The 23,269-nt window shown below is 46.7% G+C and overlaps 1 protein-coding gene across 1 annotated transcript in view; it reads right to left on the bottom strand.

Annotated features, from left to right (window-relative positions):
• SYNPR (synaptoporin) overlaps positions 1 to 18,630 on the bottom strand; it is a 112,069-nt gene extending 93,439 nt beyond the window's left edge. Inside the window, exons 1-2 of the mRNA XM_049826097.1 lie at positions 18,503 to 18,630; positions 18,334 to 18,399 (exon numbers count right to left, since the gene is read on the bottom strand). Coding sequence (XP_049682054.1) covers positions 18,334 to 18,399; positions 18,503 to 18,520 — 84 coding nt within the window. The 5' untranslated portion in view covers positions 18,521 to 18,630. The remainder of the gene's footprint in view (positions 1 to 18,333; positions 18,400 to 18,502) is intronic.
• Positions 18,631 to 23,269: the final 4,639 nt, after the last annotated feature.

Raw genomic sequence — 23,269 nt, 5'->3', positions numbered from 1 at the left:
GTTTATCAGCAAAGGCTAATTGGCTTCCATAGTGCATCATCCAGCAGAATCTAGCATTAGTGCAAGCTTCGCCAACCATTAGTTGGCAGAAAATCCCAATTTATTTTGATAACAGAGGTCATACCTCCGGGGGTTTCCATGACCACATAATCAGGTGGTGCATCAGTGGCCCATCCCATGCCCTCCAGTCAGCATCACCCAGTTAATCAACTCGACAGCCAGGAAAGATGGGAACTGACCATGATACAAAGAGTAATTTGGGAAGGAAGAAAGGTACAAGGGTGATACATAATGAGTTGAAATCTTTTTCTTTTAAGAAAGAGTGCAAAACAGAAACTAATTAATAAACTGCCATGAGTAACGCAACCAAAAAATGCAAAATAATGATGGACTGAAGTTTTCCCTACAGCGAGCTGTCATCTCAGTTTGTGAACTGTAAGGCTGATTTCCCCAGTGTTATGCAAAGAACTGGCCTTTTTTTCCTTCTATTTAGACTTCATATTTTAGCTGCTGAGCCTTATTTACACTGAGGTGGGTTTGCAGGTAAGGAATAAACCTAACCCTTCTCCTCCTGGGCATGATCTGCCTGTGCAAAAATGTAATATTCTGGGGAAGCACATCTTAGTAGTTCCAGACTTGGATTTCCACCAGGACAACACATGACAGCAAATGACAAAACCTAAAGGAAGTCAGACCTTATGGGGGGCGGGGGTTAAACACATTTTATATAAAGATTAATTTATTCGTTTAACACTTCATCTGAAATCATCTTACATCTGCGTCACAGCCTGAAATTGTTATAGGCAACCTAGTAGAAAGTATCACGAGATAGCATTGGCTTGGTGCGAGTCAAAAGCAAGGAGCTAGAACCAGAATTTATTGCCATACTAAACCTAGTATGCAGCAAACACTTTTGTCATTTCAGTTCAGTGACTAAATTCAAGGGTGAAGAATCAAACCCCACCAGGACCACCTGCAAGCGGCTCGTGGCTATTTGCCACCAGGCCACAGCAAAATATCTTCTTGGAGTCTCATACAGCTGTCAAAGAAGCAAGTATTGTACAGTGCAAAGGTAAAGGAGATAGCTCTGTAAGCATTATAGATGCATCAGTACAGCACTTCATTGCTGAGAAGCTGAGCTAATTCGCACTGCCCCACTGACAGCATCACATTAGGATCCATCCTATGCCCTCCCCGTGGCACTGCTCGGAGTTGAGTAGGTCCCACCAGCTCACCCAGAGCTGGCCAAGGCGTATCTGGATGACACGTGGTGCATGCCCTGCTAGCGTTTGTCATTCAAATCACCCAGCTACAAAACTCCGACCACAACAGTTAAACACAAGCAAAACAATCTAATTTTGTGCTTCAGAAGACCAACTAAAAGTCCCCTCACCGTCTGCAAATCCAAGTGCCAGACCTGGGCGATTAGGACTGCGCGTTTCCTAGGTGATAAGCCTTTCATTTTTCTGGAAGACATTTGAAATAGAGCATAGGAAGATTAATCCTCCCCAGAGAAGAGAGAGTTCACTGGCTAATTTCTCTTGCATTTAGATGTAATAATTAGGCGTATTGATTCTCCTGCTTTGTTCCTTACCATTATAATGAAATAATTAAGACAACTTCAAGGAAATATTTGAAAGCTCATTTCACATTGTCTCTTCAAACATGGGCCACCTAACACTTAGGTGCACACTCAAAGGGAAAAGCAAAGGCAGACTCTCGCCTTATTTATCTCCGTAATTCATCAGGCACCAACTTCAGGCAGCAAAGTGCTGCCTCAGGCTCCACTCCATTTGCTGCCTATCATGACTATGAGCAGCAACACAAATGAGATCCATCTGGTGTGACCAGGACACACATTGCTCTGCTAAGCTCTCACAGCAGCTTATTATTAAGGGGGACTGGAGAGAGGCTGAACCCCTCCACGAGTTATGAAGAAAAAAAAAAAAAGCAATATTTGTAATTCCCCTTGCAGAGCCTCAAGGTAGCATTCTTGCAAAATATTATGCAAATGTTATTTCTAGTTCAAATTTTTAAGTTTAAGATTCTCGGAAGATAATGCTGAAGTGTCTACACTGAAGAGCACTCATGATCTCCATTCTCTCAGACAGCAGCACAACCAGATTTTTCAAATACAAGTATGAAATTATCCATGAGGGGCTCAATCTTTGCACTGCATCCACAGAAGGAAAAGTTACCCGAGACAAGTGGTTTTGGGGCTCCCTGATGGTCCACAAGGAGGTACAGCTTGGCTGAATGGATCAGGGCCTAAACTGTATGCAATGTGCACATCTGCATGGATACTCAGGGAGAGCCAAAACTGGAACAATTGTTAGAAGGATGAACGAAGATATTAAACATGTAAAAAGTTCTGAGAAAAGCAACTTAAACTGAAAAGGATTTTCTCATGTCTAATTCAACATTACTAATTCAACAGCTGGTAAGAGTTCTCTGATCTCTCCAGCATGTCTCAGATTTAAATAATTTTCAGCAATTTGGTATTAAATAGCCTTTAAAATATTAATCTTGTAAAAACACAGGGAAATGCATATGCATTTTAATACATGCTTGCTTCAAAAATACGACTAAGCCCAGCTGATACAAAATCATAGTCTCCCAGCTGCTGAGGGGCAAAGCGGACGACTGAAAAGAAAGAGCTCACTCCCCCAGAAACATGCAGATATGCTGTCCTGGAATATGAGACCAGATGTGTTAGATGTGGATGAGCATTTAGGTCCAAAGTGAGCACCAAACTTTCCAGAAGTGAGGCATTTACTGCAGACTGTGATCACTGGAATATCTTGACCCAAGAAGTGAAGTCGCAGCTTTCTCCACCTTTTCCCTTTGTGCAAAGCTCACTCAGACCCTCACGACTGACGTAGCTCTGGCACAGTTTTAGCTATTAACATTTAATAGGCGTCTCCTGTATCTAGTGGTCACTCTGACAGCAGGGGACCGATGTTTATGATTGAACACTTCAAACAGAAATCTTAGACGTGACTACCTCTCAGGAGGAGGAAACATCTAAAGAATGTGTTTTTCTGATATTTATATTCCCTTAGAACTGGTGTTTTCTGTATGACTCACATCCATGTTTTTCACTTGTGATATTTTTAAACTCCGAGATCCAGCACTGATTGGAGTGCAAAAAGTGTGACTCTTCTCCCGTCCTACCCCGAAGGGCCTTTCAGCCAGCTACAGGTGACAGTAGGAACTGGGAATGGGTCACCTCCAGGTTTACTATGGGAACAGAAAGCCTAAAAGAAATAGCTTTGGGGTTTATGAATGTCAGTCATATGTGAATGCTAAAACCTGGCAGGTTTAATGGAATAGAAGTACATAGACCCATTTCCTACGAGAACATCATGTGTATCTGAAAACAAACAGAAAAACCCACCCAGAATAAGGGCGTCTTTCTCTCCTTTCCACCCAAGAGTATCTTTTCAGTCTAGATCAGAGCTAAATTTAAAAAATGCAGTTAATGAAATAAACAATTCAAGGAGATATTCTCGTGACAAGTGATCCAATGCAGATTGTTTACATGAATTTCCTCCTGCTGCACATCCCTTCTCAAATTCAGCATGCTCATTAGGAGGGCATCATGGAGAAACCCGTGCCTGTCATAGCTGTATGGTAGGGGCTGCACCCAGAGCGTCCAGGCCTCAAAAAGCTAAAAGCTGCAGAAAAGAAATACAACAAATAACAATAAAAGAGTTTCAATGCCTGAAACTGCTCCCTGGAGTCCAGCTTCTCTTTCAGCTTGGACAAAGCTGAAGGGTTCCTTGCTGGAGCAAGCCTCACCATGAAATCTTGTCAGCTGGGCTAAAATGTCTTTAACATCAGGTGAATGTAAATGCTGCCTTTCTTCAAATACAGTTTAGTGCCTTTATAGCATCGTTCAAGAGACATAAATGCCAGCCTCAAGCTCAGACAGACACAACTAGCTGTTCAAAGGAAAATCATGGGCAAGACTTTGCTCTGGGCAGAAGGATTTTGCTAATGGTTTTGCAAAACATTTTTTTCTGCAGGAGCCAGGAAGAGGAGGAAAGTTGAGGCAGAAGAACCACACAAGCAGTCAGAACAACAATACAACCTGGAAACTTGAGAAAAGGTAAGAGAAGGGTTTCTGCCCAGCTGGAGGGAAGGAGACTGCGGACGCAGTGTCCCTCACTGGACGCAGGAGCAAACCAGGCTCCTCCGTACTGCCAGTGCGAATAAACACGAGTGCATCACCAGAACACCTGAAGCAACTTCTTCTTTTAAAAGAAATAACCTGCAAAGGTCTGAAAATTTGGCTAACGATTCAGATCAAAAGGGGTAACATTATCACAGAAATCCATTCAGCCTATACAAAAATTCCTCCATCCCTCCAAGTCACAGGGAATACACTGTTTTCTTTACAGTAACCCAGAACTGTACAAGATACAGAGTTTAAATACATTTCTATTCAGATAAGTTATCTCTTCCCCTCCCCACCAGCAGCTTTTAAAAGATGCATCTTGAACTTACAGCACTGGAGGGTTTTTTCTTCTCGGATTTTTAATTCACTGGCATCATAAAGACCTTTAGCGATTTACAGTGTGAAGAGCACTTTCTCTTCGGATTGCCCTGCTTTGAGCCAGTTTGTACATCACGGTTACTTCATTACTTACATTGCATTACACAGGGGCAAACGAAGCAGCCGCGCTCCTCTCTGCGGCAGATGTGCCCCAGGGCCGGCACGAGCCAGATGTTTCCCAGGGCCCCACAGCAGGCGCAGAGGCTGGGCTGCCCGGCTGCTTTACCCCAACTGCCCCTCCGCAACGGTGAGCCAGACAACACACTTCGTACCCTCACACTAGCTTGGAAGAGAGGTAAATCAGAGAAATGCTGCAGAGGAGGCAGCCACATCATCAGGCTGCACTAATCAAGGTGCTGCAATTAGCAAAATGAAAAAAAAAATAAAAATCCTGAAACAAAAAAAAACCCAACAACTTGTGGGAGACATCCAAATTCTGTTGAACTATGGAAGGAACACGAGAGGGACCAGAATATATTTCTTCCTGCCTCTTGCTGTGATGGTCTTAGCTATTTGTCCTCCTGCAAGTCAGAAGGACACAAGCCAGACTTCTCAAACTCCGAAGCCATGCTCCCCCCACGTGTGGTTTTGGTGACAGTTTCACGAGGGGTTTAGAGTCACAAATTTCAGGTTTAGCAACCATGACCAACCAACACGCAACGCTTTCGCCCTGTTACTCAGTCACTGCCTAACAAAATGGCATCTTGGCCAGAAAATCCCATGGGTTTTCCTCACACGTGTTCGAAGCAGAGCACTCCCACAGCTCATTGCCTAATTCCCAACTGCTGCTTCTGCGAGACGTCTCTTTTCCCTGAGCCCTTCCCAACCGTACATGCTACACGTTGGCTTTAACCGTCACAAACACTACAGGTGGTAAAGAACAGAATAGACTGCAGGAAGCTCGTTTTCCTCTTTGAAGGCACCTGCGCTTTCTCGGTAACGCGGTAAGCTGATGAAACGCCAGGAGGCCAGTCTATAGGGAATACATGAGCGCTATACGTGGCACATTGAATCCGATTTTGCTGCATACCACCATATGGAACAGAATCTCAGCGGCATCAAACGTTTACCTAAACTCCATTAATGTCTTCTCCAAGCCAATATTTATAGCATACACACCAGTAGCTGCTGTCAGAGTGTGTATAAATGTTAAACTGAACTGTTAAAGAAACATAATGACAGATGTAGAGATGCTGAAGAGTGCAATCTATTCTAATTTATGATAATTTATTTCCATCATCTGGAGCCCTATTCAGAAGAGAAAGCTGAATGCATCCCAAAGCGCATCACGGGGTGGAGTGTAAAAATCCCCAGAAAAAAAAAAATAATCTCTTTTAAACCAAGCAAGAGTACTCTTGTCCTAACACCCAGGACATGCTTAGCAATCTCTCTGTGCAGAAGTAATACAGATGTGGGGTACTCGAGCCCTGCCTCCCAGCACCCAGTGACACACAGGTTTTATTGCAAGTTGGGAATAGCTGGGAACTGTTTGTCCCACGAGAGATGTTTGATCATTGCTGAGTCACTACTTTTGGGGGACTAAGCTGAGCAAAAAACATTTATTAGCTCTGTCAGAGCCTCATCCCATGAGAGATGTTTGATCATTGCTGAGTCACTACTTTTGGGGGACTAAGCTGCACAAAAAACATTCATTAGCTCTATCAGAGCCTCTTCAGCTGCATTAACAACCAATGCTGCACCCATGGGTGGCCAGCGCTAATGAGTACATAAATAAAAAGATGGAAAACTATTTTTAAAAACTATGCCACGGTGAGCTATATGGCAGGAAGAGCTTTTCTATTTAATTCCTCAGCAAGGCAAGCTGTGCTGGATCGGTTCTGCCATGAGACCCGAGCCCCGTCTCAGTCTCCTGTTGCTGTCATTCTGCTGCAAAACCATGATGAAGGGGATGAAAAAAAAGGAAAAAGAAAAAAAAAAAAAAAAAAAAAGGCAGTGACAGCACTTGGTCCTCGCAGTGGGGAGTGCTGCCAGGCCGTGGAAGACCGCAGGCAAGGAGCTCACTTTCACGGCATCGTCCCTCCCCGGGAAGCACCGTAACGGGGGCTTTCTGCCGCATGGCACACCCAGCGTCCCCCGCATATGTCGGCCCGCCGCGGAGCCAGCTCCTGCTGCCTGCCAGGGCCTCGCAATCTGGACAGGCACAGATTTTGTGCTGGAACGGGCGCCCTCTCCGCAGAGCCGCCTGCCACGAGCGACAGGCTGCAACGGCAGCAGCGGGAGCGCGCACAGCCCACGGAGCCAACGCAGCAAAACAAGGAGGCTTATGATTCTCTCCTAAGTGGACTGTGCTGCCTCTGTGCAGCTCTGAAAAACTCCACGTTTGACCGAAAAAAGGGCTAGGCACACAATACAAGCAGAGACTAGAACACCAGCGTGCACACACCGTCTTAAAAGTCAGATGAAAATCTTCCACCAAAACCATTTTTTGTATTTTGGACTCACTCATCTTTTTCCAAAAACGTTGTCGTCTCTCAAAAGATGTTGGCTCTTCTTTGCAAGTCCCAGTGCTAAGGGCTTGCAGTATCTCCCCTGGGACCGCTACTGCTGTGCCTCCAAGGAGTTTGGGTTGGCCCCTGGTGCTGCCCCTGCTCTGTAAATCAGGCTCCACAGCCGGACCGCACTGCCCCGACACGCAGGAGGGTCACGCTCGGCAGGATCCATCACCGACTCCTCCGGGAGGAGCGAGCCCGGGGCATCGCAGCAGGGTGCGGAGAGGAAAGGAGAGGAGAATACGACCCCACCACTGGTTCTTTACAGAAATATTTTGTGCTGAAATATTGTAGTTTCTGGCACAAATATTTCTTCGTTCATGATCTCACCAGAATTCCAGTTGCCAGTGGAAACTTAGATTAAAAATTATTTTTCCCCCAAGGAAATGAAATTCCTGTTCCCAAATCAGTTCTACCAATGTCTCTTTTTGACGCAGCAATGACAGATGCTTCCCTGACATCTAGGTATAGCCTAAACCACAAAGGACAAATACTCCAGAGGCTCCTCAGTCACCTGCCGCAGGCTATAACACATGAGGAAACTCACTCTAATACCTTTTCTTGCCAGCAAAATAACACATGCTCCCAGCTCGCTTCCTTCCTCCCATCACCATCGAAGCCCAGCCACCAACAGCGCAGGGGAAACGACGTGTAACCACATCTTTATTTGAAGACTTTTCCACACATTTAGGAATTGGCGGCGGTGGGGCTGCTTGGCTATGTGCCGCTCGGTACCCACGTCTTACATGGCTGCATAGAAAGCCAGCAGCCTGCCAAATGCTCTCAAACTGGGCACTTGACTGGGACGAATCAACAGATGTGCCCAGCCAACGCCATACAGTGTTGCTTCTGCTCTCTAACTGAGGGATCAAACTTTATTAATTATCCCACTTGAAACTGATTCTGTTTTGCAATAAAATCTCAGCTCCTGGCCTCAACCCTCTCCATGACTAATTCCATCAAGGAAACTCTTCTTGCAGCACCATTCACAGAAGTAGATTAAAAACGGGGACAGAATATGTTCAGAAAGAAGCTCTGCTGAGCCATACTCCCGAATAATCTCCCTGACCACATGCCTTTGGCCACCGGTTGGAAAAGTCCGTTTGCGATGCACTCGGTACTTGGCAGCCTGCAGCTTTTGCACTTTTATCCGTGCTCAAATGCATCTGCGTGCAAGATTAGAACAAAACGCTGCTATGACACAACGGCAGGCACCATGTGCATCAGCTCACTGAGATCAAAGGCACACAGCAGCAGAGAATTTAATTAAAATGTTAAAATTAAACAGGAAGGCATCCATTGTTTAATTTTTTGGCAGGCGTGTTCTTTCAAACCAGGACCTAATTCCACTCTAGCCCGCTGACTGCCCTTGGAGATGGCAATCAGGAGAGCTCTGCCGGATTTATCAGCTGCTGGATTTGGCGGTGGGGGAATCCCACACTTGCTTTGGTTTTCAAGCACGGTCTCTAAAAAAGCACTTGGAGAAACTGCTCAACTCCAAAGGATAATTATTGCAATATACGTATTCTGCAGCACTAAGCCAATTTCCAGTATCAAACCTAATCCCATTGGGCTGAGCACGACATACACCCACGGGCACCATTCCCCCTTACAGTCCCAACAGGGAGCAGTGACCTTGCCACGTTCAACTGCTCCCAGCCACCACTCTCTCCATAGGAAGGTTTTTTTAAATAGGGTAAAAAACTGATGCGGAGCAGTTGGTTTTTGTGTGCAACATAGCCTTTGTGTGAGGAGTAGCAGTTTTAAACTGACACACAGATGGGGGACGTGTCTTGTTTTGTTTTGCTTCGAGCATACCTCCAGCACACAGCCAGGGAGAAGATTATTCTGAAAACAGTTCAAGCAAAGCTCCAGTTTGCTTGTTAAATAACTGTAAGATATTTCCTGGCATCCTGGGGTATTTTGACGTGGATACTGAAGGCAGCCATAGGCCATAATATGGCCCACATCAGGGAGGCTGAACCAAGAAGCCAGTTGTCTCCTTGGTTTTTGGGAACCCAGCAAGGAAGTTTTTGCTACTTCTGTAGTATTATTTGGTGTGCCACAGCGGCTTTTCACATAATATTAGGAAGATCAGCAAGTGCAGTGTCAAACACCGGGCCCCAATACAAGCACCTGACATGCAAGTGCCAAAGGATACGAGCTGAGGCTTATCACTCCAAGCCAAAGATACGTTGGATTTGCATCACCTGAGAAACGACACAGGAGGGCAGAGCATTAACATCAGGAAAAGTGAAGACTGAGGACAGACACAATAAACTTTTTTCAAATTGAAAGAGCTACTGAAGAGCTGTTACTATAAATTATTTCCTGATGTATCAATGATCTTGCTGATGTTAGGCAGCATTTCTTTCCGAGATCTTCTGGGCAGAATTTCACCCTCAATACTTCAGGTTCTTGAGCACTTCTAGCAAATATTCAGTCAGGCTGTTTGCAGCAGGCTCTGATACTTCTCATGGAATGAAGATCAGGTTGACAGGTTGGGAGTTTTGCAAGACAGTCAAATCAGATTTATTTCTGACAGTGGGTCTGGAACAGTACACCTCTCATCTGAAAATGTGTAACACTTTATTGAAATCTTCCTGCTCCACAGTTTTTCTCCTGCTTCCTTAACACAGAGAAACAGGGGACTCCCTCCCCACTGCACATCTCAGTGCCGAGGATGCTTTTGGGGGACTTCTTAGCAAAGAGACATCCCCAATCCCCCAGCAAAAGCCCCGTGTAGGGTGTCATGATCTCTGACCACTCTGAAAATGCCCTCGCTAACTTCTGCCTTGCAATGGCACCACCAAACTGGGGCCAGGACAGCTGCACCAGCACGTATCTGGGAACGGGAGCCCACAGAGCTCCCCCCAACTTTTATCCCAAGCTCCAGGCTGCAGCACTTTCTGCTCACCACAGCATCAGCTCAGCAGCTCCCGCAGGCTCTGCCTCTAACACAGCCTTCTCCCCAGATGCTAAAGCATTTTGGAAAAGGCACAGACAGAACAGCTTGTTCAGAGAAACACATTTATCTATCCATTAGAACATCTCAAAGAAAGGAAAGGTAAGACAATAAAGGGCAATGAGGCACATTACTTCAGCCTTTCCTGGCCGTTTTTCCTGGATCATGCACGTACCCCACTGCTTTAAGGGCCAAAGTTGGCATTAAGCTTGCGAGACCTTTCTGCTTTCCTCTCCATGCCCAGGATCGTAACATTGCTTCATGCCACAGATGGCTGCTCATCTGGAAACCCCCTCTCTTGAGGGGCCGTGTCAGTCTAATCCTCTGCTGATCTTTCTCCCCTAGCAGCATTAGGAAAATACTCAACCACGGCAGTAACCGAGCTGTCCCATGCCTGGGACGTGCCAAGGCCGATGCCAAGACTCCCTGCCTGGACTTCGTTCCCTCTCACTCTAACCAATCTCTGAGCCTGACCGACAGGAGTTCTCACCTCACCATGCATTTCAGCTTAGGCTTGAGCAGTTTGCAAATGCATGCAAATACTAAGTGCAAAAATCTTCTGGACTGTCCGCTCATGGATGTACCTGCATCCCCAAGCTGCTAATGAGGCAACACCTAGTATTTTTTGTTTGTATAAAAGGTTCTTGGAGAATACTTCCTTACTTGACTGAATGCCATTACCAAACCCTTTCAATGCCATAATCTGTATCTACCATTATAACCCCTGAAACCCCCATCGCTTTATCCGATTTAAGCATTTCCTCAAGAATGGGGAGCAATATTAGCTTTCCTAACCTAGTGAAGTATTCCGAGTGGGAAAACACTGCTTCCAAAGACAAACCTGGGAAGTCTCTACAATGGCCAGAAAATAAAACTGTGCAAATTAAACAAAGCAAAAAGCTTATCATTTGTCTATATTCAGTATTCTTTTGCTTTTGCCAAAAAGCAAGCAAGCTGTCACCTTAGCAACTATGTCACACTTTGCAGTACATACACCACTGTGAACAAACACCTTAAAAGCAGCTCCTCCACACTATGTTCCTTTCCATAATGTTTTTTATGGCACTCTGCAGATCCCCCCCGAGCGTAACAGCCATTAAGACCCCTTTGGCCAGTTGCTGGGCTGGACAGCCAGACAGACAGCCAAGTGCTGTTTTCCACACTGCACCCCAGGACCATAATACTACTTAACCATTTTTATTCGGTGCCAAAGGAGAAAGTGTGGCGTGAGCACTTTGCCTTCCACCACCAGCCCTGTGCAGAGCCCAGTGTCACCTGCTTTCTGCCTCTCCCCTTCTCCTGCGTCAGGAGGAGGTCTTCTCTCCCGGAGAAAAGGGGACACTTGCGCCAGCGACCAGGAGGTCTCCTGCCCCTTGGGATCACATCTGGTGCCACGAAGCCAGGTTAATTCAGGGACCACAGGATCCAAATGATGAAAGGGTTTTATCACAAGCACCTCCAAGCCTCTCCTTCCCCGACCGCAACATTTGAATCCAGAGATGTCAACATGCAGGGCTTTTACCCAGGGCTCCAATTATGCCGATGCTGATTTACAGAAGCGATGGCTGAAACATCTCCCTCAAAAATTGGCAAGGAGACCGTAACCGTGTATGTCTAATGGCAGAACCCTCTACCTCCATGCATCTTCTTGCTAGTTTGAAAGTCAGATCATTTTTGTTCTTCATTTCATAGAAACCTGGTTTGCATATACAATCAAATTTAGCATTAATGAGTCTCTCCTCATCTTCTATTCCTAATGCTTCCAACAGCCACATTTGGATAACGCCAGCAGATTCTGCCATCAAGAAGGTGGCTTGCCATGAGGAAATTTTACCAGTTTCACCCAGGGACTGCCCATGGAAGCAGTACATAACTCCAAAAATTCCCGCCTCTTGGAGCACTGTATCTCAACTATATTTGCTAATCCTACATAACTCATTTATACCAGGTCCCACTCTGGGCTGCTTGAGAATCATCAGGATTTAAATGAATTGTTAGGTGACCTTTTAAAATCAACTCTTCCACGATCACAATGCGAGCCTAAGTGAAAAATGGTAGTCACTTTTCAGATGAAAGATATAATTTATTTGCAATGAGGTCAGGCATTGCTGACCTTCCCTCCTTGCCTGTACCAGCATTTGTACCATTTTAACAGCAACTTTTCGATGGGAGAAGATTAGCACGGTTCTCAGTTTCCAACAAGATACGCACACAGATAAACATGCACGTGAACAGCGTGCAGAACAGCCAGCTCTCTGCAGTCTGCCTAAAACCATGGGATCACAAGACAGATTTTCTGCCCTTTCACTTGTGTTCTGGGTTTTTAGTCTTTAGGGCTTCCATCCTTCTTCTGTTACCCTGTTCTAAAAGCATACGGTTCACCAAAGCCAAAGGTTTCAGAATCACAAGACTCCCAGAAGTTGAGACTTCAAGACCACAAGGTAAAATACCATGTAGGCACTGTTATTGCTTCTGCTGCCTTTATCCCAGTCCCACTGACAGAGTAACATATGGCTTTCACATCTGTCTTCAGTGCGACTACAAAAACTTTTCAGATCTTTCCTGTGGCTCACAACAGACCCTGGTGTCTAATGGCAAAATCCACCTCCCAGTTCGTCCTAATAAAATAATTTGTTCAACAGAGTTCCCTGCCTGCAGATTACTGATACCCTGGTACGTGTCCAGAAGCTGTAGGTCCAATGACAAAGACCGATAAAGCCTGTTCGCAGGGCTCGGGTCTCTTGGATGCTCACATCCCGCTGTTTCACTGGCAATTTTTGTCTGTACGGAGCTGCAGTGCATTTTGCATGCATTATGCTAAGCTGCCTATAAGAAATCATCCAATTAATGACAGCTTACAGAGAAGCGTTAGTTACATGGTAATTACCTTTCTAATATTAAAATACCATAGAAATGGATTTACATTTTTTGATTAAGTGCCACATGTTTTATTGGCCTGATGCTACACATACAAGCCCTTTGAGGCAGTAATTGGGAGCAGGTTTTCAAGGACAGCTAGGCACCTACATCCCGAGGGAGACATCAAAAAAATTGGCAATACATTTTTCACATGTGTTTGTGTATCTTACACCTCAAGATGGACGGACCCAGCACTAAATGCAGCATCTGATCCTGGCATTGCATAAGCAACATCAGCAGGCAGAAAGAAGTATTCTTTTTATTAAGGCTTTTCTTTCAATATGAGGGCAAAGAAGATCAACTTCTCAACTCTTCCAGCCCTGCATCCAAGAGGAGCACTAAGCTTCACCAAGGTTACCCTGCTCCATCACCTAAAGTCTCTGCCCATGCCAGAGTAGACAGCAGCCTTCTGGTTAAGCAAAAACCAAACACACACAAGCAAGCATGACAAAGAGTCTCACGCAACTATAAAATATCTGAGGCCCATAATACACGATACAGAGCAAACCACTAATCACCCATGCCTCATGCAAGCATTACCTTCTTAATTTTTTTTTTTTTTCATTTATTTTCAGCATCTCAAGATATCTAGGCTTTTCTAGGACATACTTGAAAGCATGCATCTACTTAGGTCCATTCATATGCACGCAAATATAATCCAACAAAAGCGCTCCATGGCCAGATGAGCAATCAGCATTAGGACAAAAGACGAGACTTATTATCAGTCTTTACAAGATTCAGATTCCCTTTGCCTTCCAAATACACATCTGTTTGTAAGGCAAGGGGTGCTAACCCTTTCAGAATCTATACGATCAAAGCAAGCTTGACTCTTGCCAGGCTGGCAACCGCCTGGCCTTTTTCCTGGCCCACCAGTCAAAGGATCACACCGTGAAGGCAAGGAAGCAAAGCAAGGTTAGCTTGGTCCATGTACACAGAGATTTTTCAAACCGCCTTGCAATTCTGCCTTGTCCAATTTCCACCACAGATGAATGGGGATTTGTCGTCCAAATGCCCTGCACTGCTTGGGAAATATTTGGCACATCTCATGAAGATGCTCACGAGCAGTGATGATCTGCAGTCACGCAAGGCCTGGAATGTATTTTTTCAGCACAAAGGCAAGAATTAAAACAACTCCTCAGACACACGTGGGTTCACTGAACATCCGAACGTCCGCTGCCAAGTTGTCCTATCAAGAAAAGCCCCAGTGTCCACAAGATTTGTCCTGCACCATCTGCCCTGATACAAGCAGCACTGGCTTAGACAGAGCTACTCGCACGGTCTTTGTGCCCAAAATACCCCCTCTGCTGTGCCCATATCAGCTTAGGCAGGGCTGCAAGCTGGCGGAGCAGGGAGCCTGTTGCACGGTATTTTACAACAACAACCTGCAGGTTAGCAGCCAGGCAGTCACAGCACCTCCCGACCTGCAAAACAGTGGAGTTTCTGCATCTCTGCTACTTATCAAGGATTACAGGGAAAGGGGTTACGGACAGCACTGCAGCTCCTGTTATTTTACACGGAAACCAGGTAAGTGTCAGTTTGCTTTGGGTCTGCAGGAGGAAAGTCGTTTGTGACAAATCATAGCGAAGAAGCAGCAGAAGTTAATTAAAAACCTCAGCCTAGTGATACAAAGTTTCCATTTTTACAAAAATATTTTTGCAGGTAACCACCTGCATGAGGTAGTTCATATCCCCATCACACTGCCATGTGCAGAGCCCTGCTTTTCACTTCATTTTGCTTCTGTAGGGCTCCGGAGAGGCAACGACTGCAAAACAGATAGACCCCAGCTGACAAACTTGCTTGTCTTGCTCACTTTTTGCGGACCCCAATAAAAGCCGTCTAAACATATCCAGAGATTCACAGGACTGAAATTAATCCAGGGAGACGAATGAACATATTTCTTCTCTTTCATCTTTCCTTATTCATTATTGTCAGGTGCGCGTATAGGAGAGTCATTTTTCAAGTGAAGTTGTAAAAGCGTTTGTGACATTGCAACTGGTTGTAGTGCCACAGTAGATTATCATGAGAAATAAGCTTCAGAAAGACACCCTCTTCTCATGCAAAGATCTGTGGAGTAACAGCCAGGGGAATAAAGAGGAGCAAGAACAAACACGGCTTTTAAACAGCTTTTCCCTGCCCCCAGCACATGCCGTGAAGCAAGAGTTGACTCAAAGCTGCAAACGTCCAGGGCCAATCTTGTATAGCTGCGTAGAGTTTTTCCAAGCCCCGATTTGTGACCCACATACTCCAAGTACACAATCTATTACCAAGGTAGAGTTAAAAAAATGCAACTCTTGCTTAATTGCTACAAGTTACTTTTTTTTCTTCTTTTTCTTAACCTTTCCTGGGCCTGAGCCAATGTTGTCTCTTAAGGGCTTAAGAAATGCAGTTTCTTGGCTGAAAATAAGATTAGAAAGTACACGGGGAATACAAATGAAAACATGTTACAGTGCTGTGAATATTCAGAAGAATCAGTCTTATCTCAGCATCTTCTCTCTGGGTGTTAGGTGACAGTGCAAGTAGAAGATTGAAGAAGGTCAGATAAAGTCCCTGCTCCTTGAGACACAGGTCCACGTCTGAGCCAGACTACAGGTAAGCTGGAATTTGCACACCTATAGATTGCTTCTGCAACAGTTAGTTTCACACCCAGGAAACCTACAGCCACCTCAGTTTTCTCCAGACTTGCAAACGTTTCCGCTTGTTAATACACAAATTTCAGCAGCACTGTTGTACAAGAGGTTTATTAATAAAGACGTGCTGACCCCCGAGCCACCGTGGCCCTACCCAAATTCCCCAAAAGATGAGAGTGCCAACTCAAGGCTGGACTGCCTGGACCAGCTGAGGACATTTTCGGTCTACACCATCTCCACCCTACCAGCCTTTCGGAGGAACCCCTGTACCTCTGCCATCTGTGCTGCAACACCACAAAGCCTCCCCCCGAGCACGAGAGCCACCCAACGCCCAGAACTGCCGTGTCACCAGCTGGGCTATGAACTTTATTTCTTTGCAGATACAATCTAGGACTTGAGTGGGAGGTGTTAAGAGGTGCAATGAGTAGCATATGGGCTATAGTACACAAACAACGGGGCAGAAATGCCAGTTCTCCCCTTCTTAGACTGCAGAAAGGGCTTTCCCCACCTCTGTGTCCTACCTGCTTGCTTTTCACACTGGAAAACTTGGCTCTCTGGGAAATACGCGTTAAAAAAAGCGCAAGCTTTCTAAAAGCAGAAGTTAACGCCTCCCTTTTAGATGACAAATAAGCCAAAAGAAGACAACATTAAAATTACTTGCACTTGCTTTCCCAAATCCTGGAACTCTGTAAAACTGGGTGTTACGATTCAGCTGCCAGGTCATTCACATGACACCGGTCACACCCTCTGACAGGTGATTTACTCTAAAGCTCCGAAAAACTCATCAGCATTAACAAGAGCAGGTTTAATAAATTCCACTGTCACCAGCACTTTTTGCATAAAAAAACCCTCCACTCACACATCATTTAACACCTGAAATGAAACAGCTGTAAATCCAGCAATTAGCGGTATAATTTGACTGTTCTGATCAAGCATACCGAGGGCTGCGAGGCTGCCGGGGAATGTGGAAGCGGCTGCAGAATCAACTGGAGCATTTGGTCGGGTTTTTGAAGTTTAAAATGATAATTAGGCTGATAAAAAGAATCTGAGGGAGACGGACACTAACTTGAGACTGGAGATGGCAGAGCGAGGTGGATAGCAGTTGGTAGGCATAGTGAGATGATAAGGAAGATGGGAGCAACAAGAGGAAGTGAATAGAGCTGGAATTTAGGTAATCCAAAAGCCTTTCAAGTATATTAAAAAAAAAATAAATCTTCCACGCTCTGAGGTATCATCCACTAAAATGTGCTTAATTCTACTTACGCATACATGTCAAAAGGGGAAAAAGTAATTTCTCAGACCATCTTAAATGTTAACACACTCTGCACCCATCTGCCACATTCCCTAATCGCCAAGGACTGATACACCTCAGCCACGTCAGAAGAGCTCTGTTTACATACAGCCGCATGTGCATTTATACATATACACCCAGGCAATGTGCAGATAGAGCGGCCAGAAGAGTTCTACATGTGGCTTTCAACCATGACAAAGGCAGCTTTTATATTCGGCTGTTGGAAGAAGTTACAGACCGAGGAAACTGCCAAGAGAAAAGAGTTCCCACTTGCTGTCCCGAGGACGCCAACGCACCGAGGGGGGAACAGCCCGTGCCCCCCCCCCCCCCCCCCAGCCCGGAGCCCTTCCCGGAGGAGCTCGCTTCCCAACCACCTCCACCAGACACAACTACACTGGGCAAACAGTCAAAAGACCATGCTCCCAGCAGCGATTTGCCATAAAAATAGCTTTCCTCCCCATTCTTCTGCTCGGCGCCGAGCGCTGCGGAGGGGTTGAAGCACCCCCAGACCGGTGTCTGGGGCTCAACCCCTGAACGTCCCGATTTCTCCTCGAGGTGGGAGCAGCGGCGCCGGGTGGGTCTTGCAGAAGCTCTGGGTGAGGAACACGAGGGACTTTGGCCATTCTCGACGCGCGGGTCACCCCACCGCGGGGCCGCCTCGTCCCAAGCCCGTGGCACCGCCACATCCCCATCCCCCAGCTCTGCAAGACCTGATGTTTTGAGGTGCCCAGTGGAGAAAAGCTGCTGACCACGGGCAGGGACGGGGTCCGGGGCGAGCAGCTGCCCCCAGCACGCCAAAACAGCCCCTCGCCAACACCCCGCGGCCGGGCTGCGCGCGGCGGGTGCGAACATGTGGCTAAACGCACCCGCACGGGGACGTGCCCCCCAAAATACGCGGCTTACATAATTCCCCAGCCAGTCGGCGTTAGGGGAATGTGATTAATCCTCCATGACATGTTCTGAACTTTCCGTTCAGAGAGGCTCTCTCCTCCCGCAGACCTACTGGCGATGAATGTCATTTGACCTGCAGACTTCACTACGAATGAGCATCAGAGCAACAAACAGTGACATTGCTCCGCAAACCAATTATCTGCCTCCTTCCCCGCTCGGCCCAGAGACAAGTTTGCTAAATGCATAATGAGGATTTTTTGGGGGTTTTTCCCCCCGTTTTTGTTTTTTTTTTTTTTAAAAATATCGTTTACATCCAACACGGGGGGATGGGGGGGGGGGCACCCACAAACCCAGCCCCCAGCCCACCCCGCCGGCCACATCGCTGGAGGATGAGAGTCCCCAGCCCCTGTGTGTGTCCCCGTCCCGTGTCCGTCCCCCCCCCGTGTCCCCCGTCCCAGCTCCGGCTCCCACCTGTTCCGCGGGGCGCAGCGCCGTGCGCGCACTTTAGGGACACCCCAACCCTCCCACCCCCGCGGCCCAAACCGCTACCCGACCCCCTCCCGGGGACTCACCCACTCGAGCACCCTGAGGAAGGCCAGCGGCTCCTTCACCACGCGGAAAGTGCCCGCGGAGGCGAGCTGCGGGGCAGAGAAGAAGGAGTCAGACCCCCCCCCCGCTCCGCGCTTTCCCCCCCCCCCCCAACCCCAACCCCAACCCGCCTCCGCCCGGCTTCCCCCGTACCTGGTCCACCGCCTCCATGTCGCCGGAGCGGAGCGGTGCGGTGCGGAGCGGAGCGGTGCGGAGCCGCCCGCCAGCCGGGGATGCGCGGCGCTGCCCCCGCGCACGCCGGGCGGAGCAGCCGGGCGGGGCTCCGCGCTCCCCACCCCGCGGAGCCCGGGCAGCGAGCCGGCCTCCCCCCCCCCTCTCCGCCTTAGCTCCGCCACTTTTTAAATTAGTATTAATTTTTTTTTTTTTTTTTTCCCCTAAGGAAGACGTCGGGGAAAGGGAGGAAAAAAAAAAAAAAAACCCACAAAAGAAGAAAACAAACTGCCTCCCCCACTCGCCTGCAAAGAAACTATTAATATTTTTGTGGAGGCAGCTGGGACAGGGGACGGCACCACATTGCACCGGGTCTTTCTTTCCCCTCTTGCCCGCCGCCCCCGGCCCCCCGCGGCAGCAGGGCTGCAGCTCTGCTAGCCGGCTCTGGAAGCACTCGCTCCCTCCTGCTTTTGTAGCATTTCCTTGAGAGCAGAACAGCGTTTTCTGTCTTGCTGTTGTTCTGGCCTCCTTTCCCAACATAGCCTTAGTAATTATAACACATCCTGGGTGGCAGAGCCCCGGGGGGAGCAGCGGTTCCCTCTGTCCATCCACGCTTGGGCTGCCCTTGCTTGCTGACAGCGTTTCCCATTCCTCGCGGTATTAAAACTCCACCACGAGGATTTTGCGATGGAGCCGGGTCCTGTCCCAGCAAAGGCTCAGGGAAGCGCTGAGGGCACAAACCCATCACCCTATTTATCAGCACATATCCAGCAATTGCATTTAGACCCTGATTCTGGAAACATTTGCATACTCGCTTAACTGCCACCTTGACAGCCACTTGTGCCACCAGAAGGACATCAGTGCTCAAATAGGATTTGGGCCCTAAGTAGGTCAGAGACTGCAATATCTGCCTAAAAAAATACCTGAAGCTTTTATGCCCTGTAAGGAATCAGCCATCTGCAAAAGTTTAATGAGTCAATTACTTCTGCTCAGACTAAAGCTCTATTTAAAAAAAAAACACAAACACCCAAATGTATTCTTGGAGTAAACAAGATGCATGTGGGGTGAATGAATTTCTGAAGGCTTCACTGGAATTCGATGCAGACAATTTGGGGTAAAGTCATGGATCTGCAACAAACACAGCTGAAGTGTGTGGTAGCAATGAGGCTTGGTACAGGGGTTTTTGTGGTTGTTTTCTTTAAATAATCTTTTTTTACACTATTAAACCAGCTTTGAGGTCAGAATTACAATTACATTTCATTTTTTTCAAGGAAAAAAACCCCCAAAGTTGTATTTTGTGTCCCCCCTTTCTTTCTGCCCTAGGAGAAAAAACAGGAAAGAAAAATGGAGAACTTTTCCTTATGAAATGTTCTCAAGTAAACTTTGTATTTATTTAACTAATAACCTCTAGGAAATACAAAACCCTTCTCAGCAATTCTAGTAACTGCCAGCTGGTGGCCTGGTGCCACGGGAGGCAGCTCTCACACCTGAAGAGATGAGTTCGGTCCCCAAGAAGAGCACAGCACCCCTGCTTCTTCCCGCAGGGATTTCCAGCTCTGGTGTCTGATATCAGCCATAGTTTGCACCAGCACGAGTAACCACCAAAGTTCTTGGCGGTGGGAAGTTTCATTGCTCGTGGTTTACCGTGACTCGCGTGTGCTGTTGCCTTTAATAGGTTTCTTTCGTGGAGAGACTTACAGCTGTAGATGTATTGAAGCAGTTCAGAAGCCTCCTGAGCGATTAAATGAATACCGAAACATTTAGTAAAGGCATAGCTGAGCAGTACACTGGGGAGATGTGGAAAATCTTTTTTCCTTAATTTTGTTGGTAGTATATTCTGGAAAAAACCCCATATGCCCGATCTCCATCGACTGCCATGGAGAACTGGAAGCTAATTCACTCACCCTTTATTAATTACCTCCTATTATAATCCTGAGATCTTTAGTAGCGCTTGAACTTCAGCTTTCAAAAATTGTCAAAGGCAGAAAAATAAAAGCAAATACTTTTAAGACCTTCACCACTGGCAGGTTGGGTTGGGATGGTTTCCCTGCTGCTCTCTAGCTCAGCACGCTTGGGCTTGCAGCGACTACAGGAGCTCCCTTGTGCTGCGTTTTCCATTCCCTTTCTACCATCCCAGCTGTGTTTGGGCTTGGTGGTCTTCAGTGCTTGGCCATCCCCACCTCAGCTCCCCCTTTGGCTGGAAATCCTTGCAGAACCGTGGCAGCAACCTGATTTTATAGTCAGTGCTTGGTGACTCTTCTAGCCATTAAGTCTTCCAGATGGCTGTTAGCATTTGTACTTCAACATGGCAGAGTAACTCTTTGGTTTTCAGAACTGCTCTCTTTATACACAGTCGCACTTACCTTGGAAGTAAGAGCATCTCCTTCCCAGTTCTTGGGCCTCCTAGCACAAACCTTGCTCTGCAATTGACCTTAAAGATCCACACTTTTTTGATACTACATAATAAAACACACTTTGAAGCATACATTCAAACTAGCAGAGATATGTCTGCAATTACTGGAGATACAGCAAGAACCTATACACCAAAATACTAAATTACATTCACTGTTTTCACACCTGTGAGACTATGCTTGACATGCATTAATCAAAAAATGCCATTAGAGGTGCAGTTACAAATCTCCGTGATGAATGAAAAATAGTCTGAGGAGACCAGAAGTGTTTCACAGGGACAGGACCTCACACCATGAGTATGCTCCCTAAAGGCAGGAGCCTCCCAACATTTCCCTTCCTTGGAGAGGGTCCACCAGTGCCCCAGGGGAAGTGGCAATGCCGGTCCTGCATCACTGCTGGGGACCAGAGTCCCCCCCAGGACACTATTGCTTTAGTGCTCTTCCCTCTTCACTTCAGAAAAATAAATTTAATTGGCACAAATCCTGATATGGCAAGTTTAAAAGCTAACGTCCTTATTTCGGGATTAGCAACTTGTCCAGCTACAAGCAATGATTTCTTTCCTGTTCCTAGGAAGTATGTACGCTGATTTTTCATTTAGGTACAGAGAGTGGGAAGCTTCCTTGATTAATGGCAAGTGCGAGAACTACATCTGTTAGAAGTTATCTATCAATAGACAAAGCATCAAGACGTGCCTACTTCTCACTCTTACCTTGGAAATGTTTTCTTCCCAGGGCTTTACCAAAAGATCCATTTTAGACTTCTTCTGACCTGCCTGAACCTGTATTTTGGCAAATAATTTCCTACCGTGTCCTCCAAGCACCAAGTCAACTAAATTCAGCCTTCTGCTCCACACCCGTGGACTGCAGACCACGCTGTGCTGGAAAGCGTCGGATCAATGCAAGCAGCAGATCAATGCAAGCACAGCTATGCCGGCACCACTCCTGAGCACGTGGCTCAGGATCAAATTATCCCTGTGGGAACAGAGAAACAGTCATTGCAAGACGAGGACACTAACTTTGGGGATGATAGTGATGCTGCTGCCCCGGCCCAGGACCACGACAGGCAGAGCTGTGCCTGCCTTGAGGGGCTGAAAGAAGACGGTGGAGATTTGTCTTTGCTTGGGACATCTTTGGTTTAAATCTTCCTTCCGTCTGCTAATGGGGAAATGGTAAGGAATGATCTCTTGTTCTGCTAGACTGGACATTAAATGTAAGCCAGATATACTTACATACAGATATATACATGCACACCTATAACAAGTAAACTGTTGAAAAATGCATTTCTCCTTGCACATGGCAGAGCACAAAGCCTACAACCTGTGGGTCATCCAGGCTGCAGCAGCGAGGACCAGACGGTGGGGTCACCCAGTTTGAAGCGAGTTTAAGGCAACTGGTGATAGCACCAGTGCTATTTTTTTGTGAGCAGTTGGGTGTGGAAATGAGGTCTCGCACACGCGCTAGGAGGACCATATGGCGCTTAGCACACCAGATTTCCCAGCTCCAGCCAGGCCTCAGTCTCACACTCTACCTGTCACTCTTCTCAAGATCCACACTGTCAAGGGTCATTTCATCCTCTCGGGGTCTCCATCAAATTCGTTTGCAATACATTATCCCCAAAAAGGGAGAGCTTGGTGCCATCTCTTGGATCTTTCTGTTGTTTTTAAAGCTACCAGTCATTTTGATTAGGTTACAATATTTTTCCCCGGGGCTGTATTCTGCACCAGGGAGCTTTTAACCTTTTTCTGGCACAGGGGAGTTCACTCTCCCATCCTAATGCCAATTGCCAGTCATTTCATGGCTTGCCTCCATTTGTTTGATGTCTTCACTCTAAAATTTAATAACAGATAAGCAACAAAATATGAGGCCTTGGGATAGCCAAGAATTGCCTTCCGTGTGACTAGGCATCGCGGGGGGGGATCCATGGGAGAGACCAGTCTCTGTCCCTTAGGTCCCAGCCAGCTACTGTACCACGTTTTCCAGCACCCGTGAGCCCCTCCTTGTTCCGTTTTCAAATTCTAGGTTTGCACCCCTGCCTATAAATAATCCTTAATAAACCTAATTTCCCAAGGAACATCATTTCCCAATTTTCCTTGTGTCCAGAGGATAGGGCCAAGCAGGCACATCAATCCCGCCCCCCGACCATATGTTAAGGTCAATAAACTAAAGTGCCACAGTATTACAGAATATTCCACCCTCAGAAGCTGAAAAAAGTCTGCATACAGAAACCCATATGTGCTTGTTTCAGAGCAAAATAGCTTGGAAAAAACTGCACATCTCACTATGCTGCCAGATAGACAATACAAAGTCTTCGGGATTCAAATCAGCAGAGCAATGAGGC

Source organism: Accipiter gentilis, chromosome 23, assembly GCF_929443795.1.
Source record: "Accipiter gentilis chromosome 23, bAccGen1.1, whole genome shotgun sequence".
Classification (NCBI taxonomy): Eukaryota; Metazoa; Chordata; class Aves; order Accipitriformes; family Accipitridae; genus Astur; species Astur gentilis.
This window is presented reverse-complemented; position numbering and strand designations above follow the sequence as displayed.